The 15,678-nt window shown below is 32.4% G+C and overlaps 1 protein-coding gene and 1 long non-coding RNA gene across 3 annotated transcripts; one reads left to right on the forward strand and one right to left on the reverse strand.

Annotated features, from left to right (window-relative positions):
* Positions 1-1,537: 1,537 nt before the first annotated feature.
* Positions 1,538-7,066, reverse strand: LOC133782350 (serine/threonine-protein kinase MHK). 2 transcript variants are annotated; one of them, XM_062221622.1, is made up of 18 exons: positions 6,852-7,065; positions 5,777-6,115; positions 5,613-5,691; positions 5,415-5,483; positions 5,146-5,235; positions 4,516-4,654; positions 4,296-4,398; positions 4,034-4,086; positions 3,828-3,894; positions 3,477-3,588; positions 3,332-3,397; positions 3,152-3,220; positions 3,021-3,078; positions 2,822-2,926; positions 2,668-2,699; positions 2,530-2,575; positions 2,154-2,229; positions 1,538-2,052 (listed from the first exon to the last, which is right to left on the reverse strand). In XM_062221622.1, the coding sequence occupies exons 2-18, from the start codon at positions 5,782-5,784 to the stop codon at positions 1,914-1,916; spliced, it is 1,311 nt and encodes a 436-aa protein (XP_062077606.1). In that variant the 5' UTR covers positions 5,785-6,115; positions 6,852-7,065; the 3' UTR covers positions 1,538-1,913. The 2 variants fall into 2 exon arrangements, with proteins under 2 accessions (XP_062077606.1, XP_062077616.1); XM_062221632.1 differs by lacking the exon at positions 5,146-5,235 and having other exon boundaries at positions 6,852-7,066.
* Positions 7,067-12,440: 5,374 nt separating this feature from the next.
* LOC133782383 (uncharacterized) lies at positions 12,441-15,480 on the forward strand. Its single transcript, XR_009870479.1, has 2 exons — positions 12,441-13,171; positions 14,101-15,480. It is a non-coding gene; the product is annotated as an uncharacterized LOC133782383 (long non-coding RNA).
* Positions 15,481-15,678: the final 198 nt, after the last annotated feature.

The raw sequence follows: 15,678 nt of genomic DNA on the forward strand, positions 1-15,678 counted from the left end.
AACTCTTTAGGTATATGTCAAAAAAAACTTTCAATGCCCAAGTCAAAAAAAATTATTTTAATTTGTATGTAGTGCCTGCTGTGTATTCATGGCATTGTTACTGTGCTATATTTCATTGTTTGCAGGGAAAATTTGTTCAAGCTTTGATGTCGTTTAATAAAATGATACATTTTATCTTCTAATATTTAAATATTCATAAAAGAAAATAATCTACACCCAAAATATTTGGTTCGGATTATAAATTATTTTGAGTTGCTCATTCCATTAAATGGCCGTAAAAATAAAATAGTTGAACCTTGCCCACTTAGGTCATCTCCAACCAACGCCATATACCACAGCAAAGATCATATTTGCTGTTTTTTACTCCTCCAGCCCACGGCAAAGATCACTGCATATATGCTGAATTGCTACAGTACCCCAGCATATATGCTAGGGTACTGTAGCTACGGCAATTTTTTTTTTTTTAATAATCTTATATATATATTATTTAATAATTGTGATGGTTTTAGTAAAATAATATAATAATAAAAAATATTCAATTATGTAAAAGAATAATAATATAATAATGAAGAATATATTTTTTTGTGTAACTTTTGGTGTTGTGGTTGGAATAGGGAAAAATAAGATGATGAAATTTTATCATATTTGGTGATGGTGCAACGCCAAATATAATGTTGTGGTTGGAGATGGCCTTAATGTGGAATAATCCCTTTATTGTACAAGCAAAGCAATTTAGGTAAACAAAAAAAAAGTAACCGAGTAATCATAGGTACAATTATAGACATAACACTTTCATTTATTTGTAATAACACAAAGTTCAGTACTATGTATTGGGTGTGACTTAAATTACATGAGAATATATAGTGACACATCACTCTAGTAACCAAAAATCCTTTTCTCTTCTTTTTCTTCTTTCCTTAATTGGTATGGTACCATTATTGTAGTTTGAAAAATGAAAAGCATAGCATTAATGAATTAATTTCAAAGCAATCCAAGTATCAAAAAATGTAGCCCACAAAAGCAACTAACTATATAGATCGTTTGACATTTGATGTGAATTAGTAATAGTGAAAACTTTCCTTAAATAATCTAACCATAGATTAGTTCCATTATTCATTTAGAAATTACTTATTTAGACTATATTTTAACAAATAACTTTATGAACCCTGTATTTTATAAATGATTCAAATAGAACTCTAAACTCAATTTTATTCAAAATTTTCCAAACTAAAATTATAAATAATTCACTAAACTAATAATTTAAAACAAAAATAAAATAATTTTACCTAAGAACTGTTACATTTAACTTTTTTTTCATCAAACTTGGGTTTACGAATCTATTTAACCATTTTACAAATAACAGGATCCAAGAAATAATTTGTTAAAATACAAAATCCAAACAAATAATGAAACAAAACACAGATTCCAAAAAGCTATAAACCATTTTTAAAAGAATACCATATAAGTATACAAAGTTGAGTTATGAAAGTATACACTATTATATTTATCATATATAATACATATATGAGAGACCAGAAAAATATAACTTGCACTTTACCATATGAGGTTGCTGCCCTTGTTCCATTTGAAATGTACATCTTACAAAAAGCACAAATGAACCTATATTACACTTCACCATCCCCAAGGGGGGAGAGAGAGCACTAGAGAAAAAACACAGCTTGTATAAGCATAATAGTAATAGTACCTTGAAATTCAAGGGTGAAGTGAATTTCAATAAGATAACTTAAAAAGGGTTGTGGTATATGCCTTTTCCCCCCAACAAAATTAGAACTTATAATTTCCTTATACATGAGATAACTGAGCTAAAGCCTAAGGCTGTACAGAGGAGAAAAAACAAAACAAAACAAAAAAACAGCCCCGGTTATCAGATGGACATTAGAAGATTAAGTCAATCAATCACTCAAAGGCAATGACCTTCGAGGGAAGGTAGAGGACATGCCCAAAAAGGGGCCGTCCAAGATGTTAGGCTGCAAAGCTGGAATGGAGAACCCACCGGACTGCGAGCCCATGATTGTGGAGTGTTGAACTGAACTGTTAAATGGATGAGAAAAATTATAAAACACTTCTATTTCAATCACATGGATGAGTAGGAAGAAAAACTACTGCTGAATCGAAGATAAACTACCACCTACCTGAAAGATAGAGAAAAGGATGTTTCTACTGGGGCTCGAATTCCGTTTCTCTCGGGTGAAATCAGTGACCAAAAAACTGGAACATAAAGTTAAAAGAACAAATCAATCGCGATTGAAGAAATGTTTCTAATGATGAAAATCTAATGAACTTGTTCAACCGTGATGTAAAATGAAATTTTATTCACAAGCTGCCTACCCTTTCTAGATCTATCTATTTAATTTCCATTCAAATTCTATTGTAGTTTATTATTAAATAAAGTCCAAACAAATGCAAATTCTCCCAGCATCAGAGTGAAAAATTGCAGAGGGTAGTTGGAGCTTATGAATGCAGAGGACATTCTTAAGAAAGGTACAGAGAAAGAAACCCAGCGATTACCTGACTGTTCCCCACGATCTTCCAAATCAGAGCAAAATAGTGCATTCTGCATAACAGAGTTAACAAGTCTATTACATTTTATGATCTAAAACTATGCATACATGTATGTCATAACAACATTGAATAAAGCCTCCTAACCTTGTCACCCTGCGATACATCATGAACCACATCTGAGGGAAAAAAAGAAAAAAGGATTATGTTCATTTCACCTTGTTTCGATGTCATCTTTAAAATAAGTACAAGGATCATATCACTAAACCAAAAAAAACACCAAAGAAAAAACTCTATTTACCCAAGTTTGAAACACTGGGTTTCACAGCCAACGTCAAGCCAAGAAAGCAGTCCTCGGGTTCAGAACCAAAGTCCGATAATTTCAGCTCAAGATTTGGCTGTGCCCCTGTCGGTCAAAGGGGGGAGAACAATATGATACATCCAGATGAATAAGATGAATTTCAATATTGGGCTAGAATCAAGTGTCAAAAAGCCCTTACCCATGTTACTCAGCTTTAGCTCAAGTGGATCACGTAGTAAACGAGGAACCCAAGTCACCTATCAAGCAAACAAATGTAAGTTATTCTAATTTTATAAATAAGGAGTAACAAGGGTAGGAAACGCATAATACCTTGAAAAACGGATGCTGTAATGACTCATCTGCAGCTGGCCTCCTTGATGGGTCCCATGAGCATAGTTGCTGCAGACCATCATCCAAAGAAAAGCAAGAAATATTACAAAGTTACAAAAGGTACATATAAAAATGTTGGTACAAGTAGTAACAGAAAGGCATTGCATAATGACAACCCACCAATATTAAATCAATGGCTTCCGGGCTTGCATTTGGAATGACATCAGAAAGGTTTGCTGGTGATATCTAATCAAACAAAAAATAAAAAAATAAAGTTAGGAGCACATAACGAATCCAAAACCTAAATAATATTATGATAGTTTACCTTCTCATAGTTCATAATTCCAAATAATCGAGATGTATTTGTCCCTTCAGGAAAAGAAGCAATGTCTGGTGTACCAAGAACACAGCATATCTTGAACAATTGATCTATTTCACTGCCAAGTAGAAATTCGTTCTATGAGATGACACTGACTAATAATTTGAAATTAGACGGTGTATGAAGAATTATCAAAAACTGCTAGACAGCAATTCTACACAATCACCAAACATGGTAGAAATTTTGCCATGTTCTCAGCACATCAAATGAGAAATCATGTAGGTATGTATATGTGAACATTGACTACTAATAAGTGAACATGAATAGTTCTTTACAAACTTTGGATGATAATATCACCTTTCACCAGGGAAAATGGGAGAAAAAGTGAATAGCTCAGCTAGGATTGCACCGACTGCCCACATGTCTGGATATATTTTAATTTGTTAATCACAAGCAAGAAATACTAGGCTCATACATAATTTATACCTTTCTTAATCTCCAACAAATGTACAACACCAAAGTACATGGCTCTTAGTGTAATTCAACTGAAGTTTAACACTTACCAACTGCAGGAGTGTATGTCTTCGACTGCAGCAAGACTTCTGGTGCACGGTACCTAGTACAACCGATTATAATTAGTCAAAAATTATCAGCTCACTGTGCAGTGACCCAGTAGAAACCAAGGTGCATACATACACTAACACCTTAAATGTAAAAGAAAAGCTTAAAAAAATACATAAGATAAGCATTTGAAATCTTGAGTTTAAATAAGTACAACAAATAAGTGATGTGCAGTTGCACAAGCATCAGTTAAAAATGACTTACCATCGTGTGGAAACATATTCAGTATAAGGGGGCATCGATGACACTTCTCTAGCCAGCCCAAAATCAGCAATTTTAAGAACATCATTTGTCACCAGCAAATTCTCTTTTCACAAACACGAGAGAATATATAGTTAGTAACTTCTTCAATTAATATCAACTCAATGAAAACGTCACAGACACACAAGGATGGATTAACTGACAATTACACTGTAGATTTTACCAGGTTTCAGATCTCTATGAAAATATCCATTTTTATGTATGTGATCAAGTCCATGAAGTACTTGAGCCATGAAGCTACGGATCTCATCTTCAGAAAAAGGCCTTTGCCGATCTCTCATCATTTGGTAGAGATTCAATCTCTGGGAAATCAAGCAGATAATATAATAAATAATAAAATTCAATTAACTGTTATTCATAGCTCATACTAGAAGAGTTGTCGATTTATATGAAAGAGATTAAAGAAGCTATATAATTTTCTATTACCACCATTTAATTGTATTATGCTGTTGTGTAAAGAATAAGTGAGGATGTGTCTAGTGCAAGAAAGTAATCATAGTTCTATTCACCACTAACCCATGATTAAAAGATATTCAATTTCAACCTTTTAATAATTTGTTGAACTAACTAGAACAGGAATCTTATTTGAATATTTCCCTTCAAGGAGGGGTAAAAAGTCAACAATCATAATGAGATGCTTCAGGATAAAAAAGTTGTTTCTTTCTTATTATATGGAAACATAGGAGGAAAACTCACCATTAGAAGTGAAAAAAATACCACGAAACAGACATATGTAAACAAAAAAAACTAGTAGATGAATCAAAGGTATAATTCAGAGGAAATGCTTCCTCACCATGTACTCAAAAATGAGGAACACCTCATCGTTTTCCCTGACAACCTCGTTCAATTTTATGATATTGGGATGACTCAGTCTACGAAGGACCTGTAGAAGGTACTTTCATTTGTAGCAATCAAGACAAGAAGGCCGCAAATTTATAAAGTAGATGCATACATGATGATACATGCACACATCATAGAGAAAGTATCAATTTATGAGACTTAAATGCTTTGAGGATTACATGTAGCGTGCAACAACAAAATATAAATTTCCATGGAACATACCTTTATTTCTCGTAATCTCCAGTATTCTTCCCAAAAATAGAACTTTCTCTTCATCTTCTTAACAGCAACCTGGAATCACCGGATTATAAAGAATGTTCATGATCAAGAAAGAACTTGGCAAAATCAATTTAAACTTCCAACTGAGAACGAAAAAATGAATCTAAATTTATAATACAAGGAAATTATGATGCAGCTTACAATCTCATGTGTCCTAGAATCAATGGCCTTATATACAGTGCCACAAGTGCCATCTCCAAGCTCTTCCAAAATTGTATATCTGAAAATATAAACATATACATATATAAAGGTTTTTAAGAAACTAAAATCAAAAAACTAATTCTAGGCATTGGACAGGGACTTACCTTTCCATTATTAAAATTGCAAATTATTATAACCAACAATCTTTCAGTTGAATTTAAACAATCTCCAGTTAGAGGTGTCTAAGCTGTCAACACAGTATTGACCATTAGCTTGTAGACAAGGCTTAGCGCTACAATCTAGCACACAGCATTTGATGTCGTTAAAATTGGACTTTTCGTTGTAGGAGCAATTGAATATCAGGGAGAGATTTATCAGCATTTTGTAGCCCTCCACTTAAATTCCAGTGATCAAGCATGAAACTTCATGGGCATGAATTTTGGTTTCATTTTCTTCACATATACTTGCATAAAACCCTCATAAAAATAATTGGGAGGCTTGAGCTGCAGTAGGTAATAAAAAAAAAAAAAAAATCAGATATGGCAAAAAAAAAAACCACGAAAGCCTGAGGCAAATACTATAGAACTCTTTTCCATTTTCTCTTATAAGTCTTCTCAATAAACTAGTAAGGCAAGTTTTTCTCCATCCTATAATATCATAGGTATACACACACATAGAACCAAGAAATTTATTACCAATACATGTTTTATTTGGCAAAATTGGAAGAATGAATAAGAAAAAAAAAACTACAGAGATGGCCTAAATAATCGCTTAACACCTAGTTCATTAATTAAAATCATAAACTTTTAAGAAATAAACTAAATCAGAAGAGAGAATTCGACCCGACATAGTTAAAGCTAAGAAAAAAAAAAGGAAGACTTTTAACTGAAAATCCGAAAAGAAAACAGAAAAATCTTTTCTAAAAAAAAAAAACCATTTTCCATTTCTTATTGCTTAATACTCAACAAATATCTTCACTCAAAACACGCCCATTTCAACTACATACATGGCTGATAAAGCACCAATATGAGAAAGAAGAAAAAAAAATCCAAAAAAAAATATCTTTTTTTTTCTCTTTTTTTCCTTTTTCTTTTCAGGCAAACCAAACAGACAGATATATTAATTTGAAATGCATTATAGATTACAGCTAAAAGAAAGCAACAATGTAACCTAGAATCTTAGAGCAATTAAAGATTATATTCAAAATCTTTAAAGATTTTAAATTGAAGCTGAACTCACCAATGATTCTAAATTGATTAAATCCACATCCAGAAGGAGAAAATAGAGAGCAATGTAAACAAGTATACGAAATTTTCTCAGAGAAATTTTTTCTGAAGAGAGAGGAAATTCTAGAGAAAGTTTTTAGAGAGAGAAAGGAGAAAGATTTGGATTGCTATTGAAGCCATGAGAAAGGGTGAGAGAGAGGGATTCCGCAGAAGAAGAAACCAAAGAAATAGTATTAAATTAAAATATTAATTAAATTTTTTAAGGGAAAATACTGAAACTATTTAAATTTTAAAATATTGCTACAAAAAAATATACAATAATTTTAAAATATTGTTGGTAATGATTTTATCTTCTCAATTATTTTAATTTAAAAATCAAATTAAAAACAAAAACAAAATACTTGGCTGTGGTGGGGAAGAGAAAGGAAAGTGGTCCCATACTTATTTAATATTAATTTAATGAAATTACTTCTTTGCCCCAGTCAACATAACACGCTTTATTTTTTATTGACAGAAATACCCACTTTGAATTCGTAAAATTTCAATATTAATTATGTGGTGGTACATTTCTTCCGTGGAATGAGCTTATTTATTATTAATTTTTCTAAAAAGTATTTTATATTGGGTGCAAACTTTGTCAACTTTACACACATTCTATTCATTTTTCTTTTCTTTTTGAATCAATTTTTTTAATTAAAGTTGGAATTTGATCTTCAAGTTTTTATAAGCAAAATTGGCACCAAAATTACCCAATATTTTTTTATTAGTTAAGTATTCAATATTTTTTTTCGTTGAAACTACTCATGTATTGAGATAGTAACTCTTCATTATAGGATTGAGATAAATTTAATACTTGATGATTTTTTTGTCAATTACAAATAAACCAATAAAGCTTAAAAAAAATCAAACACAAGATATTTATGTAATTTAAGTTATTAATTAGTCATAGTTCACAAGTCAATTGTATTGAGAAATAAAAACTTGCAAAACTCAAGTTCTCTATAGATTTAGGTTTCGATTTTGCATGTACTAAAAATTAATATCATTTTACAAGGGATACTCTAGCTCTATTTATAGGCAGTTGAGAGGATTAAACTCATTAATGATAATTGATTACAATGAAATTCCCTTAATGAGACCAGATTACACATAAATCAAGGTTCTTTTCCCATAAGATAGGCTTTTGGGCCCCATTTATCATTCTACATGCCCACTAGTTGGTTATCAAGCCCACGGCCTTATGGAAAAATGTGATTTCTAATATTGTTAAAGGGGTAGCTGCATGTATTCTCACGCTTAGGCGACATCGTGGGACATCCACCTTGTCATCTGTACGGAACCGACACTACGATCTTTGTGGCCACCAAAAGTGTCAAGTACGTGTCTGTGGTCTCAAATGCCTCTCTAACAAACACCTGGCAGGAGAGTTTCCCTTCAGTGGAGGGAAGTCCTTGGTGCTTGATGGACTCATCACATTCTGAAGAGCTTTACTCGACCAAGGTAGCTACTTGTAAGATTACTTATTGTTAGTGATACTCGGGAAAAGATTATGTAAACGAACCCTCGAGTATGTTCTTCGGTCATAATAAACCTACTCTCCAGTGTATCGGGCCTTCAAGTCCCGAAGATGACTAAACGACATCATCCATCGAGACCACGCTGTCGTATAAAGAAAACACAGACAACAATACTAATTTAAGTATGATATATTATATTAGTTTTTAAGTATAAAATTATTTGAATATTAATATTTTAGATTACTATTCATTTAATTTAATTTAACAAAGAATTAAAATATATATGTAGGGTCTACTAGTATTGAAATGAGTATTGTTTTGCTAAAGGGCACGTTATATGTGTCATTTAATATAGGGTCTCACATAATTCCACCGATTAATGTAAGGTGATGTTCTACAGTATGTTGCCATGTAACAATGTTCTATTGAAATAGAATGTAGTTACAGTACGATCCATTATTATTGAAAAAGTAATGATATGTGCACTTAAAATATATACCAAAACATTACATACAGTGATGTGACAATTTGGTCTAGTCAATCACATTTATTAAAATTGGGACTCACTGTTTTAAAAAACAGCGACACGTCATTATGTATAATATTTGAGTAAAAGTAGGATATACCAATTTTGAGTACGAGATTAATTATCTCATACTTTTGAGATAAATGATTTATTTTTATTTTTTTTTGTAAGTAATATTATTAATAGTCTCGCGTTGGAAACAAATATATTAAAGATAAGGTCAAAAATGCATATGATGTGGATTGCATTTAGTTCTAACTTGGGCAAGGTGGACACAATTAGGCTCTTGGGTTGGGCTCGGTCAGACAAGGGTAGCTTTGGCGATTGTGTGTGGTGTGGCCACGAGCATGGATTTGTGTGTGGCTTCGGAGGCGGTGGTCATCGACTTGAGAAATTCGGGTTTATATTAGGGGTGAGCACGGTGTGGTTTGGGCAGTTTGAACATTTTTTAATACACCACGCCACAAGTACGGTTTAGTAATTAGAACACACCATGCGGTGTGATTTGGTTGCACCAAACCAACCAAACCAAACCATTTTTTACGGTGTGGTTTGGGCGGTTTTCCACGATTTGTGTTAAAAAATGTCCTAACAAAATTTAAATTTTTAAAAAAATACTAAATTCTTAGTTCATAACAAATCCTTAGTAAGTTCTAAACAACATCACAAGTTATCAATTAAGTTCAGTGAAACACAAAAAAAATATACAAGTCTCCCATATTGGGTAACTATAAAAAATGGTATATATGTAAAATTTATTTATTTTTAATATATTTATAAGTATGCGGTGCGGTGCGGTGCAAACCAAAATTTCACACCTCCAAACCACGCACCGCACCGCACGGTTTAGCTCAAATACAAACCATATCGAACCATTACACTTTTAACACCGCGGTTTGCGGTGTAGTATGGTGCGGTGCGGTTGGTCACCGCGGTTTGTCGGTTTAGATGCTCACCCCTAGTTTATATCATCCATTGTTTTGGTGTTAGTAAAAATGGATTGAATAATTTGTAAAATATTTTGACGGTGTTTGTTATTGTTATGGGAAAAAGTAAATGTGAGAATGAAAATTTAAATACCTTTTAGTTTAAATTTTAAAATGTAAAGTTAATAATTTATGTGAATTTCAAATATACTATAAAAATAAAGTAAATATTTTTGTACAAAAATTTAATATTATTTTTATTTTAAGTCTCAACTACTCAAAACAAACCGTCCTGATAGATTTTTTTCCCATGAATATTTTGGATGATTTGGTATTGTTGTAGATTTAAGATTTGGAATTCAATGGCTTAGATGTGGATCTTAGTGTTTCACAAGTTGGTCTCATTGATTTGTTTTGTGTAAATTTTCATCTCTTTGATTATTATTATTATTATTGATTATTTTGATTTCTTGTGTTGGATTGTGATGTTTGTTCTAAGTCTTGTACTTAAATTTTTAGACTGACATGTTTTTTTCAATATAATATAATTTTCACATTGATTGTTTTAGTATTAATTTTTGTTTTATTTTTTACTTTAAAATAAATTTATGTTATTTCTTTTATATAAACTACTATTACTTTTACTTTATATTTACATATCATATGTCAAATATATGCAATAATTGAAATAAATCTAATCTATTTTCTTATCTGTGTTGATGTATAAAATTGGGAATATACTCATTTGATACCTTATGTTTTTGGAAAGTATCATTTTGGTACCCTCTGTTTTCAATAATGCTCATATGGTACCCTGTATTTTAAAATCGTACATATTTGGTACCCTAAACTCAGATTTGATAGATAAAATTTTGTCAATTTAATCAAATTGTTGTTAATTATGTAAATTACAAATTTAAATTTAATTACATAATTACATATAACTGATGACAGTTTGATCATATTGACAAAATTTTATATATTAAATCTGAGTTTAGGGTACCAAATATGTGCGATTTTAAAATATAGGGTACTATATAAGCATTATTAAAAACAGAGGGTACCAAAATGATACTTTGCAAAAATATAAAGTACCAAATGAGTATATACCCTATAAAATTTGTTTTGCAAAATATAGATTAATAGAGTTTCCATCTTCCCCATCCCGGCTCATCCTTACTTGAGTTTAATTTATTATTTTAATATGCAAGCCAAGCCAAGCCAACCATCTTCGTAATCATCCAAATACCAATAAATTTAAATAGATAAATAAATAAAAATTGGTAAAAAATTCAGAAGCTGAATCTGAAATATGCCAAGAAGCAACAATACTACAAGTATTATATTTTTTTTAGTTGGTTGGTACAGCATATGTACAAAAATACAGCTAATGGGAATTTGGCTACCAAAGTCTAATTCTTAAAAAACAAGATATGGCTTGTTTACTTTTTTATGAACAACAGCTCAAAAGATTTTAGCAAACTTTATGAACTTGCAAAAACAAAACCATTCACAACCTACCCACTCATTAATTTCCAAGACTAATTTGTCAAGGGAAAAAAATATTGATATCTGTGGTACTATGCTTGATAGACTTTGGTTAATTTTTCTTTAACTATTAAATGTTAAAAGTTATTACTGTATTATTTACCGAGATTTTCGAAAGCTATAATAATAAAAAATAAGAGATATTAAGAGAAAGGGTTTAGATGTTATAAACAAGATTTTTATATGATTGGGGCGTTAACGAGCCTTAGTCCACGAGACAGTTGTATTGGAGCTTAGAGAGTTTACAGCAATAGAGTTTTCTCTCAGTTTTAACAGAGTAACAGTATGCACCTTGCCCAAAGTCCTTTCTCCAGTGCTCTGTTACATATATTTATAGGTTCACAGGAGCACTAGGCGTGGGCCGAGCTGACCCGGGCCCAATAAATGTATAAATACTGTTGGCTTCCCTATCAGAAGCTCAATATAGAAGAATTAAAACATCAAAGAAAAATGCTAACTTGAGCCCATTGGGCCAGCCCAAACCGTAACTATCATTCGACAAATTGGAACTTTTGGTCTGGGCATCTCGAATTACGAGACAGATTCAGAGGACAAGATCGGTCAGAGCAGTGGTGGCACAGGTTTGAACCAGCGGCGTACAATCCCGAGGTGGCATTTTCCGTAGGTGAAACGTGGGGACAACTCCTACGCTTCATAGAGTGGAGCCAGGGTCATGGATGCTTTATCCTACCGACCTTGGGGACTCGATCCGGGCCCGTTTACCTCTGTCCCTCTCCGTTTACCATAAGCCCGGATCATCCACCAGGAGCCCGGATCATTTACCAGGCTTCGGGACCGTTCGCACCGATCCTGACTGTTACTCCCAGCCAGTTGAACTGTCTCCCAGAAGACCGTCCCGGACAATACTTCCCGGATGCCTTCCGGGCCTCGCCCAGAATTGGGCTGTCGATATCCATCCTGCTCCTTGCCAATCGGGCCCAACCTCAATTGGGCAGTTAGTGGGCCTGGAATGCAGTCCCGAGTGTAATATCCAACATTTTCATAATACATTTATTTATAATAAATCAGAGTTTTAATACATAAAATGTACAAGTTTACAAATTTAAGAAATAGTAATGGAAAAATAGTGTTTAAAATATGATTTTATGTTTTTAATGAGATTAAAGAGAGAGAAACTTGAGTAGTCAAGTATTGGACCCAAATGTCATATAATTTTAATTGAGGATTTTTATAAAATTAAGAAAGTTTTGCTAAAGGGCTTATTTGAAAAGAATTTTAATATTTTGGGTCCAAGTGTAATTTTAAAAATAATTTAAAAAAAAAAAAAAAAAAGAAAAGAAAAGAAAAGGCTTCAGCCTTTCTTTTTTTACCCGAGTCTCTCTCTCTCTCTTCAGAAAACCTCTCTCTCTCTCTCTCTCTCTCTCTCTCTCTCCTCTGCGTATTACTGTTGCCGACGACGCAGGAGTACTTTCCGGCCACCATTTTTAGCCACGCGCCGGACCGTTGGATTCAGAGGCCTCCGAACTATCGACCCACGCGGGAATCTAGAGCTCACTCGCCGATTAAACGCCTCAACCACTCGATTTAAGTTCGGCCACCCCGCGACTTCAAAGTTGCGATTCGGCCACCTCGGGCATCCGTTTGCCGATCCGTCACCACCATCGTGCTCCTCGTGTTGTGGGCTTCAAAACCCAATAACTTGTTCCTACATCTACCATAGTTGGGTGGTGGGCCCACCACGAGCCACCGCGATCCACCGTAGACCGACGATCGAAACTTAGTGTTCGAGGTTCCGAAGTACGTTTTGAGTCTCAGAAAATCATCGTTTGACTTATTGTGGAACCCGATCATTTTGGTATAATTTCTTTAACCTATATATTGTGATTTAATTGTGATTGATTAGAGTAATTGTTATTATGTGTATTTATAGTATATAATTATATATTATTGATATATGGAATATTTTCTGTAATTTACTGGCTGTCTGGGATTATATATATTTTGATACAGGTTTTGATTTTGGAATTGTCCACTTTATAGCCGTTGTGCTGTCTAATTTTCTAGAAAATATTAGATATTAAATAAAGTATAAAAATACATATTTAATTGATTTTATATTAATATGGAAATTATTATGATTAAGTAATTTTAATTATTATTGTTATTATTTTGTTAAGTAAATCAAGAATACAGATTCATATATATATATATATATATGAAAAGTATGATTTATAGTAAACCTATTATCTAACTATTATTATTGTATATTAATATTTGAATACTAAAATAATATCAAATATTAGTTTCTTACAGTTATTGATATTTGTAAGACCAATGAAGTTTGGAGAAAGTATATTTATTATATCACTGGAATTGATATTATGACTAATTAATAATAATATAAATATTTATATTTATATTATTATCATTATATTGATTATTACAACTTTATGTTAAAAATATGATTTCTTTTATAAAATGACTATTTGAATATATACATCCATATACGTATTGCTATTGAAGTATTTTGTTATTAATATCGAAATAAGTTTAATTATAGACGATAATTATTATTTTTGTTGGGATTATTATTATTATTATCATAAGGGTACATTATCTTATGAGCAAGGTTTAAAGCATGGTTTTATATGAAGAGTTATTTGCATTACGTTGATAATAATTTATTATTATCATTTATATAGTTTCTGGTATTATTAATATACACTATCAATAGTGTATATTTATGATTTTGATAGAATTTAATAAATGATGTGCCTTGAATAGGATTTGTATGGATTTGATTGATTGACTCTTGGTGAGGAATTTTAAAATAAGCTAAGGACCTAAGGTAAGTAAATCTCACCTTTTGTGCTTAAGTGTAAGATGCATGACTACATTGATTGTGTACATCTGATGAGTTAAGTATGGTATGATGATGATGCATATGATAAGTATGTGAAGAATGGTTATATGAACACCATAAGGGTGTTGTGTGATATGTAATTGATGAATTCTGTGATATGTGAAAGATGTCTTATTTGGTTAAGAATGATATGAATTATGTGCAAGTATGTGTTCTTATGTTGATGGATATGTGGATTACTCTATGTTCATGATTTGTTATATGTTATGATATATGAAGCGTTTAAGTTTTTAGGCTGGAAACCTTAGACCTGAGCCATAGCTCTACGTTAAGGTATAACAACGCCACCAACCCAAAGCTTCATGTATTATGACTAAAGATGTTTTGAGTTATATGAGATGTGATACAATGCCTTGATTGAATACCATCAACATGAGTCATGAACACGAACATTGGCATTTCAGCATCAGCATGTATGCATGGCATGTACAGTTATGTGATACATTATTATGTGATATAAGACCATGCATATGAATATAAGAAAAGTTATGAAATGTCTTGAAAAGTATTATGTAAAGTTAAACATTTTAATGACACAAGGCTTAAGCAAAGTGATAATAAGATGTTTAAAACGGGTGCCACTGTTTTGATGAAGCAATCAAGTAAGTTCAGTAAAGAAGACGGAAGTCTATAAGACTTATAGTGGCTGCCCACTAGTGTGGGCTAGGTCAGAGTTGACCATTCAGATATGTTTGCCATGTTTCCGTCTTTCTCCTCCATATGTGTAATAAGTATGGCAGCTATGGCAACGATGAAATGAGTGTTATGATGAGCCTAGCTGAGATGATGGCTAGCCGGAGGAGAACCCATGGGATTCTATATGATATGTGTAACAAGCCCTGCAGGCATTGGCTGAATCAAACAGTGTGCACAAGTGATATTGGGCCCATAAAAATGTGAAACTAAAAGAAAGAGCATAAAAGTAAAGTTTGAAAGTGCATGAGCAATAAATGAAATTCATAAGTATATAAGTCAGCATATTAGTATATGTGCACTACAAACTCACGACATTCATGTGTATGTGTATGCATGAGATTTGCTTACTGAGCGTTAGCTCATTATGTTATTTTCCAACATTTTTCCAGGTGTGGCTTTAGCTGTTGAGCAACTTGTGGAGCACGGACTCAGTAGCAATGCAATAATGGTTTAGAGTTTTCATATGGCTGCCTTAAATTTAAAGTATTCATACGTGTAATAATTTCTACTAATAAGTTTATATAAAAGTTTTTAATTTTTCTGTATTTCTTCGTATCATTTTATTTAATTCTTTTGGTCAAGTGCCTTACATACTCGTAAACCCTAGAATTACGAGTATGTGGCAGACGTACCCTACCTTAGGGACGTTACACCGAGCCCTTGGCAGGAAACTGGGATAACATGTATCAAGAATGTTCTAGAGTTCTAGAATGTTCTATAATATACTAAGAATAACATAGAAC

Source organism: Humulus lupulus, chromosome 1, assembly GCF_963169125.1.
Source record: "Humulus lupulus chromosome 1, drHumLupu1.1, whole genome shotgun sequence".
Classification (NCBI taxonomy): domain Eukaryota; kingdom Viridiplantae; phylum Streptophyta; class Magnoliopsida; order Rosales; family Cannabaceae; genus Humulus; species Humulus lupulus.

Excerpts from the sequence above, each read along its gene's own strand:
- LOC133782350 (XM_062221622.1), bottom strand. Across the intron at positions 5,236-5,414 it reads GGAGATTACGAGAAATAAAG|GTCCTTCGTAGACTGAGTCA; the intron begins GTATGTTCCATG and ends TACCTTCTACAG. Across the intron at positions 4,087-4,295 it reads GAATATGTTTCCACACGATG|GTACCGTGCACCAGAAGTCT; the intron begins GTAAGTCATTTT and ends CGGTTGTACTAG.